General features: G+C 40.6%; 1 protein-coding gene across 1 annotated transcript in view; it reads left to right on the plus strand.

Annotated features, from left to right (window-relative positions):
• The first annotated feature begins 912 nt into the window (after positions 1-912).
• HMGCR (3-hydroxy-3-methylglutaryl-CoA reductase) overlaps positions 913-9,797 on the plus strand; it is a 20,759-nt gene continuing 11,874 nt past the window's right edge. The window contains exons 1-6 of the mRNA XM_010847599.1: positions 913-1,008; positions 5,532-5,719; positions 6,134-6,245; positions 6,525-6,612; positions 8,084-8,168; positions 9,069-9,174. Of these exons, the coding sequence (XP_010845901.1) occupies positions 5,555-5,719; positions 6,134-6,245; positions 6,525-6,612; positions 8,084-8,168; positions 9,069-9,174 (556 nt within the window). The 5' untranslated portion in view covers positions 913-1,008; positions 5,532-5,554. The remainder of the gene's footprint in view (positions 1,009-5,531; positions 5,720-6,133; positions 6,246-6,524; positions 6,613-8,083; positions 8,169-9,068; positions 9,175-9,797) is intronic.

Here is a 9,797-nt window from a genome sequence, read left to right on the forward strand (position 1 = left end):
ATGTGGAGTAGGGCCATACTGAGGTTGCCAGTTTCTTTAATCCAGTAGGCAAGGAGCAACTCTTGATGGTTTGGGTGCAGACCAACGGAATTATAGGATTTGAAGGTGGAAACACCAAAGTGGAGAGACAGGTTAGGAGAGGTTATTGCATTATTTCAGCGAAGAGATAATAAAGGCCTGCAGCAGGGAGTGGTCAGAGGCAGCGTAGACATAACAAAGCAGGCACATTTCAGAGAATGGAGGGTCTGTGACTGGTGCCAGGCGCTGGAGGGAGAGAAGGGGAGTGGGAGAGGAGAGGGGGCAAGTGGTTTGGGGAGAGAGACCCGGTGACTGAAGCCATTGACACTATTTACAGAAAGGGGTATGTCACAGGGAAGTGTGGGGTTAGGTTTCGGAAATGGGTCAGCTTGAGGTCTGTTTCTCCTTTCTGCCACCTTCCCTTTTTTATATCTAGGTTTTCAGGGCCACCTCCACTTCCCTCCTCCTCTATCCACTAAGACATTGTGCCTTCTATTCTCATTCTCAACCCTGCGCTTATCTTCAGGCCCCATTTATTCTGTTCCCTATAGTACTCTCCCAGCCAAAATGACCCCAGGTCAGATCCTGGACTGGAGGACACTCCACCCGCCAGATCCCCTATCGTCTTCGCCTAGGCAGCTTCCATGAGTGCGCCTCCACGGCTCTATGACCAATAGGCAGGCCCCAGTGCTGGGATTCGACTCGCTATTGGTTGGCGGAGCCATGGTGAGAGATGGTGCGGTGCAGGTTCTCAGCACCAGCGAGAGCTGTGGGCGGTTGTTAAGGCGACCGTTCGTGACGTAGGCCCGTCAGGCCGAGCCAGCCCCAGATGATTGGCTAGACGATCGGACGATCCTTCCTTATTGGTCGCGGTGTCCTCCGGTGCCGAGCGTGCGTAGAGCGAAGGTTCCTTCCGCTCCGCGTCTCCGTTGACTGGAGACGGGCGGAGCGCCGGCTCCCGGGAACTGTGGCCTCTAGTGAGATCCGGAGGTGAGGAGGGCGGTGAGTGGGAGATAGTTGGGGTCGTGTAGGTGGAGGTTCTCGAGCTCCGTCCGACCCTGCCGGGAAGGGGCACCTGGCACCGTCGGCTGATCCGGAGGGGAGCTGAGCGGGAGGCTTTGCCCAGGGTGGCGCCTCGGTCCGGCGGGGACTGCGAGGAGACGTCCTTGAGGCGCAGCTGGCCGAGCGGCGGCCCGCATCTATGCCGGGGAGCCGCGGGACAGGCTAGGCCTAAGGGGCGGACAGGGGGCCAGCCTCTTCGGGGCTGCGGTCGCTGTCGATGGACCGGCGGGGCGTCGCCGCGTTCCCTGGTCCTGTCCGAAGCCGGCGGTGCTGGCCGCGCAGTCGTGATCGTTGGGGCGACAACGGTGCCAGGCGGGGTGACCTCGGGGTCCCCTTGATTCGATAAATGCTGGGGGGTTGTGGGGCAGACCGGCCCGCAGCTCGAGGAAAGGACGCGAAAAGTCTATACGGTGCCGTGGTTCACGCCCATGCTTGCTGTTCTTACTGGGTTCACGCCCTGGCGCTGCTGTTCGTCAGCACCTTTCCGTAAAGTGACGGATCAGATCTCCGTAAATGCTGCTGACTAGCTCAGAGCTGTGGATCTGCATAGATGCATCCGGTTATTTCTTGGAGAAGCGAGTTGAGAGGATGCGAGAGCCCAAGGTAGAGACTTGCCCAAAGACTGAAACGATTCTTCTTTTTAAGAGAGGCGTCTTCTCCTTGGTGTTGATTACTGATGTCCTTTAATCTAAATCCTGTAGGTTGAATTATTTGGTTTTGGTATTTTGGCTAGGAGAAACGTACCTTGGAGATTCACAAATAGAAGTCAGTTTTTACGGTGGGAGGAAGTTGATGTACTCCATCTTAAGTGGTCGTTTGAAATTGTTCAGGGCTTGAAGACTTGCCTTCTCAGCATCACACAGTGTATTTGTTGTTGTTGTTGTTTGCTTGTGGATTGATTTTTCTCTTCATGCAGCGAGAAACAGTTTATGATTTAGAGGTAATCTAGCGAAGACTCAGAGTGTGCTTTGGGGACGGACTGGATTTTGAGGGCCTTCTTGGTGGTAGTGTCTTTCCAGTTTGTGATAAAACTTGGGAGTAAAGACACTGACAGTAATATGAAGGCTAAAAAATATGCAAAGATTAAATCATTAACATGTGAAAACTTCGTGTGTGTGGCATGAACATTTCAAGATGAAGTGTGTGCGCTCATGTTTCATGTTCTCTTTTTATTCTTGTATGATCTAGACTATGAATAGGTAAACACATCTGTATCAGTAGCTGTTCAGGTTGACCATATGAAATTGTTGATATTTGAAACTTGACCATTATTCCCCATACAAAAAATAGCAGTTTCATATGGTTCACTTAATACTTGCCTTTGTTAAGGAACTTTGGAGCTCTAGCTTTATAAGTGAATAAAAAGATATGTGATTTACAAAGAGGCATAATGCCATAGAATTGAGTGTAGAATCCAGGTTTCCTGATTCCAGTGCAAGAATTTTCCCCCCCCTAAGATACTGGGTTGAGCAGCAGAATGTTAATCCTGTTGGAATTAAAAATGACTCAGTACAAGACATGGTTCCTGCCCTCAAAGAGACAAAACATACACAGCAATTAATATAAGAACAGTGTAAGATAGTATATAATCAAGTACTGGAATATACAGCATACGAAGAGCACTGAGAGGGAGAAAGGATTAGAGTAGGATGCCAAAGCATCCTTTTCTGCAGTTTGCCACCGTAGGTGGTTTTTGTAGCACATTGGGTTAGAGTTTGGGGATTCAGTTTAATTTAAATTATCCATTCTTTTGAGTAATATATGAAATGTTTGCAGCATACTTCTGTCTGTCTGGGCAAGGCACACATTGCCTAACTTGATTTTTTTAAACTAAAATTTATTTTTATTGCAGCATGGCCTAAACACTTTGAATTTGCAGGAGCCATCCCTATTGCCTGCTGGTGCCATTTGCAACTGCTGATGAAGTTGGAGGATTGAATTCCATGACGTGTACATGCTTTGCATAATCACAGGGATATAGGGAGGTTGCTAGTGGGAAATGAGATGTGTGTGCAATTATGGTGACTTTTGACACACCCTTATACATTTGGTTACTCATTTTGTTTCCAAATAGGTGAGGTTCTCTGTGTTTGGGATGGTTCATGGGCTTCTGTGTCAGTCTTTACCTGAATGTTGCAAAGATGACTTTACACCTAGGAAAGAAATGTCCCAGAATTGACAATGTTACCATGAAGCTTTTGAGGAAAAACATAATGTTCCTAACATATAATTATGGATTAATAATGCTCAACCTATTTGTGATCAAATCGGGGTGCCTTCTTGCTAGCAGCTCAGATTTTAATTCTGCTGAATTCACTTTTTGATGGTGAAAAATATATTGACTCAATAAGGGAGTACTCTAAGTTGAGAAGGCTTGGGGAGAAAGGAGTATTAAAAATTTTGACCTAATTTTGAAATGTATTTTCAGTTAATTCATCTTCTGGAACATTGATGCTATTAGACTAGTTTACAGGGGTTTTGTTTTTGTTTTTAAATATAAGGAAGTTATGTGATAGAAGGCCAGCATGAAAATCTAGGCTCTTATGAGGTTTTTAGTTGAAATGAAGTAGAGTTCAAATCTAAGATACGATTAATATTCTCCAGTACTTCAAGTCCTTGCTAATTTAACAAAAGATATTTTTGTTATTGTTCATTTTCCAGGATAGTATAGAAAATATAACTTTTCCCCCCACCCCCTCCTCCTCCTTAATATGTTCTCTGAATGCAGAGAACTGGGGCCCTTGAAGAGGGGGGAATTCTATCCATACCCTGCTGCTGCTGCTAAGGAGGCCTTTAAAAAAGTCATCTTTAGATTAGGTTCAAGATGTGTCAATAACATGCATCCTGTTGTAGCTTAAGAATTTATTTTTAAGTAGCAGGTATTTCTTGAGCAAGTGCTATTAAGATACATGAGTGCAAGGCACTGGAGGATGAAATGAGGACTAGAACTCAGGGAGGAAGGTTGAAAACCTGAAGAGACACAGGCGGATGCATGCCACATATCTCAGTGCCTGCCAGCCTTTGAAATTGAGACCCACATTAAGAAATACATGTTATGTCAGAAGCCAGGACATACACTCATATCTATCATTTCATGAAACATAGTGTTTCAGGAAATAATACCTACCCATACCACATGTCTAACCCATTGCTGTTTTCTTCTTGCATTGTAAAATGTTTGTTCTGACTCATAAACTTGTGTTCATGATCCCATTGATCCAGTGAAGGGATTATGACCTGCAGTTTGGAAACCACATCTCTCTCTGGTGGTCTACTGTGGCCAAAGCGTAAAGAGTAGAGCGCTCTGAGTGATGCAGTGAGAGGTGATGCTTAGTAACTGCTCTGGTTCCTAAGTGTCTCTAATTTTCTTTTCCCGAATCCTTTAAATAGATTAATCCTTTATTTTCCTTAATTTGATGCTTTTTTATTTTCTTCTTCCATACACAAATCACTTGCTTAATTAGCCTAAATGAAAGATTCATTTGAAATCTTGATTGTCAGTCAGTGGGCCTAAAATTTAATCTTAATTTTTAATTGATTTTAATGGGTGGTTAATATGGTTTATCAAAAGCATTAATTTTAGTGTAAGAAGGCTTATAAGTTCCTATATTAGAGATCAATAACTATATTAGATTTTTAAAAAATCAGAATATCAAAATTATTATTACTTAGTCAACAAACATGGAGAAGCTTAGTTATGATACTCACTAGACCAAAATAACCCAAGTTCTGTTGGAAATTTTTGAATGCCACATATGTCTGCTTTGGCCAGCCAGCCCCTTATTCTTATACTGGTCCAGCATTTTTATTAACTCTTAAGGTCTGGGGAAAGACCTCTAGTGACAGCAACATTAGGAAGGTTAATAAACATCATGTTGCTAGTGACATTATGCCATGTGTTGTATGGGATGGAAAGGTCTAATGGACTCGTGCCCTTGAGGAGCTTTATAAACTAAGAGTGGTTTATAGGACACTGACGGAGAAGATGGTTTGGTGCTTACCTTTTGCGCAACTAGAATGTAGAGTGAGGACGGTGCTTCTACCCATTTTGTGTCAGGGTAATCAGAAAATGAATGTGAGTGGTTGTTTCTCACTTTCGTTTTCTACTTTACTGCTCTCCTCCTTGGCTTAGATAATAATCAGGAGCTGAGATATTTATTTGGTTTGATCTTAAATGCTCAAATTCATACAAGTGGTAAGAAATAGCTGCTTTTAAGCTGTTTGCTAGTGAATAATAGAGGATTTAAATATTGTAAATAAAAGAGTAATGAATCCTGTCATTTGAATTTTGTAATTATTTCCCAGAATTACAAGGAACACTCCCAAATAGTATTATCCTTAAGGTACAAGACACTGCATACAAAAGCAGGGTTTTCAAAGCAGGGTTAAAGTGTTTTCCTAAAAATCCAGTGAGCTGTATATTAAGTGTTCATACTTGGTGCTCCTCCCAGGATCCGAGGACTCTGCAGCTGCAATGCTGTCAAGACTTTTCCGAATGCATGGCCTCTTCGTGGCCTCCCATCCCTGGGAAGTCATAGTGGGGACAGTGACGCTGACCATCTGCATGATGTCCATGAACATGTTTACTGGCAACAATAAGATCTGCGGGTGGAATTATGAATGTCCGAAGTTTGAAGAGGTTTGTGAGACTAATCTGATTGTTGACTCAATTACATTTTAAATTTCTCCTTTTAGAGACCATGTAATCAAAAAAACTTATGAGTAAAATTTTTATTTCAGTATTCATAACTTACCTCAAATTTTCATTTACTTATATTTACTTGTATTTACTTATACAGATACTTTCCTTTTGCTTTTGGTATACAAATGAGTGTAATTGACTTGACCTGAGAAATCTAGCTTTCCTAAGTGACTTAACAGTAAAAAATGATTGGCTTAAACATTGGATGTTTAAAACTTGGGAGTTAATATTTTATTTGCATTTTAATATTTTACTTGTGCCTGCATTATCATGATGATACATAAACTACTGATGCCAATACAAAATAAAAATTCTTATTTTTGATTTGGACTTTCCTATCTCTCCCGATAGGATGTTTTGAGCAGCGACATCATAATTCTGACAATAACACGATGCATAGCAATATTGTATATTTACTTCCAGTTCCAGAATTTACGCCAACTTGGATCAAAATATATTTTGGGTAATAATTTTATGTATGAACCTTTTTGTGTGCTATCAGCTTTTTTTATTTCCTGTGGGAATTTGCCTGTTTAAGTCACATGGGCGGGAGCGTGTGCGTTGCTTAGCGTGTGCTGCGTCTATTCAGTAGTTTCTTTTCATTCAAGTTAGACGTTCTGCTCTTTGAGACCTTAATAACCTGGAGAAAATAATACTTCCTTCAGAATACTGTAGGACTGTATATTATTATGTGTGTATAAGGATGAAATTTTTTCAGTTTGTTGAATTTTGTCATTTATAGGTATTGCTGGACTCTTCACAATTTTCTCCAGTTTCGTATTCAGTACAGTTGTCATTCATTTCTTAGATAAAGAATTGACAGGTTTGAAGTAAGTATTTAAAGCATAAATATACTTTCTTCCAAAATATATTGTTAAGAACTTTTCTACTCCATGTTATAAAGCGTTGTAATATTTAAATTAGCAAAAATTTATGGAAAATAGGGGGAAATTTTTCACGAAATCAGTTAGCTGATACCTGTTAATGTTTTGCTGTGTTTTGTTCCCCACTTTTTTTATGCTTAAAGAAGACCTCTGAGATGATACTCTGTATACTGCTTTATAACTTTTATGCTTATGGGAAGTTATAAACATCTTTGCATGTCCTTAACAGCTAGCTGTGTAGTATTTTCCTATATGAATATATTGTAGTTTATGTACTTAATCCTCTGAGTTGGATTTTTTAGGTCATTTAATTTCTTCCATTAATAACAATACTGTGATAAGTGTCGTCCTAGCAAATTTTTGTTCTTATTTTCTTAGGATACATCTGTAGGAGTGAAACAGTAGCCACTGTAGGTCTTTAGGGCTTTTAAGGGTCATTATTGCCAACTTAACTCTCCAGAAAAGTTATCCTTCCATAGATAGTATTTTAATTAATCAGAAAAGAATTATATACAGTACACTGGTTTTCTCTACTACCTGAAAATACAGCTCTCCTATGAAACCTTTTGTAAGTGAAGAAGCAGTCACCTTAGAACACATCTTCCTAATGGATGCACACAGTGTCTATCTTTGAACTCAGTCATGTTCGAATCTTTGTGACCCTGTGGACTGTAGCCCTCCAGGCTCCCCTGACCATGGGAATTCCCAGGCAGGAATACTGGAGTGGGTTTCCATTTCTCCCTCCAGGGGATCTTCCCCACCCAGGATTGAACCCAGGTCTCCTGCGTAGCGGGTGCATTCTTTGCCATTGAGCCATGGGGAAGCTCTGGAGGCACGCAGTAAGCCGAGATGCAGCGCAGGTGTGCTTCAGAGCCGTGGCAGCTTGGTGCCGAGATGCTGACCACAGCCCCTGGGCAGTGCCACTCTGCTCCAGGTGCCCACGGCCTCTGCATCAGCTCCCTCAAAACAAGCACTGCGTGCTATTTTCACTTTTCACCTTTTTTTGTAAGAGTGAAAACCCTCTTTGGATTTCTTTTGGTTAAGCAAAAATGAGTACTATGTAAGTCTTTCTTAAAAGTGAAGTGGCATAAAGTGAGCTTTTGAAAAGTGGGGGATACCTGTATTCCACTGTTTGCCCCCATACTAATACACAAGAATGCATTTTTTTCTTTTACTAATGATGCTGTTTTGCTCTAAAATTATCCAAAGGTGTTTCTGTGTATTTACATTTTTAAACACTGAAAATCTTCTTAAATAGTTTGGCTAATAAATTTAGCTTTGAGGTTGTCAGAGGGGTATAGGGTATACGTCTTGGTCTGTAAAAGGTACACCAGGGCAAAGTTTTGTTTTAGGAAGGGATTTTTACTGATATTTCTCTTTTGTTAAATATACCTGATCATGTTGTTTTTTCCCCCAGTGAAGCTTTGCCCTTTTTCCTGCTGCTGGTCGACCTTTCTAGAGCAAGTGCGCTAGCCAAGTTCGCCCTCAGTTCTAACTCACAGGTATTATTAATGAGACATGAATGTACGTGGTATTCTTTTCTCTCAGGTTGTTTACATTAATAGGAAAGATTAATAGAGCTTCTTCTTAGTCCATGATTCAGGAATTGCATATAATTTTGTCCAGTCTTAAGACTGGTCTTCTTAGGTACCCTAGGAACTGTCCCATTTTTCTGCCAACTCAATTGTAATTCCACAGCTTCTAAAATTTGGAATTTTCTCCATTTTCTTTTTTGAAGGTTTCAGAGCGTAAGGTATTATGTCTTTTGCATAAATTACAGTATCTACCTATTGAAACGCATTAGCGCACAGACAGGATCTAAGGGAAGAATCTCAGGGTAGATTGATTTCTAAACCCCTTGAATTAACACTAGCATTATTTCATCAAACGTTTCATCTTGGTGTTCATTAGTCACTTTAAAGAATGTAACATTTTTAGTAATACTGAGTATAAAATATCATGTACTTCTGCCCTGAGCATGTATTTGATGTATATTTATGACCATTTGAGCATTTTGACAAGGATATTTAAGTTTTATAATACTAACATAATCTCAAAAAATTTGAAACTAAGAACTTGTGTCAGTGAGTGGTAGCCAAAATATAAAATGATGTAGGGGTTTATGTGGGATTTACATGGCAGGACTCATATACCACCTCAAAGGAATCTTCCTAAGAAATAACTCAGTCAGTGGGTGGGGAACGCAGAGGAGTGTACATATTCTTTTTTTAGACCTTTATATTGTTAGTGTCCTTTATATCTGGAATGCCTGTTAGTCTTATCATATTGTGTATTTTATTCTTCATATAGTATATTCGATTTAGTAAAAGCCCTGGGATGCTCCAAAAGTTCTTAAAATGATTTCCTGCCTTCTCCTCATTTGCTCTGTTTGTCTGTTTCAGGATGAAGTGAGGGAGAACATTGCTCGTGGGATGGCGATTTTAGGTCCCACCTTCACCCTGGATGCTCTTGTAGAATGTCTTGTGATTGGAGTTGGTACCATGTCAGGTTTGCAAACAGTTTTTAATGTACTTTAAAATTAATTTGTAGAAGAGAGAGAGGAACACATTATGTTAGTTAAAGTCTGACTTTTAAAAGTCTGACATTACAAAAATTTTAAAAATTTTAATTGTATGAATATGTAGGTATATCTGATCTGACCTTTTGTCTGTCTGCTTTAGTGAAAACTGAGCAGGTTACTGATTTATTTTCACTCTTACTATCTCATCATCTTCTCTGGTGCTCCACTTTTTTGATGACTTTAAGATGTTTTTGTCTGGTTTTTAACCAAGATTGGACTCTAGGCTCATTTAGAAAGCCATCTTCCAGCCCCTGATATCGTCTGGACTGACTGAATGAGTCAGTTCCTTCTGTTAACTATCATGTAGGAGACAATGCAAAAGTTGGGAGTTGGACAGATCTGAGTTGGGTCCACCTAACAGAGTGGTTAGGAAGATTTAATCAGTATGCAGTATGTCTTAGCACTGAGCCAGCATTGACCCTAAAATATATGTTTATTCATCCTTAACTGGATAGTAGAGAACTAGATGTTAAACATCAAACATAGGACTCCATTATATAGGACAGAAATTGTGGCCTCATGGAAATTTGCCAGAAAGAATATATCATGC

The sequence above is a fragment of the Bison bison genome, unplaced genomic scaffold, assembly GCF_000754665.1.
Source record: "Bison bison bison isolate TAMUID 2011002044 unplaced genomic scaffold, Bison_UMD1.0 scf7180017864252, whole genome shotgun sequence".
NCBI lineage: Eukaryota > Metazoa > Chordata > Mammalia > Artiodactyla > Bovidae > Bison > Bison bison.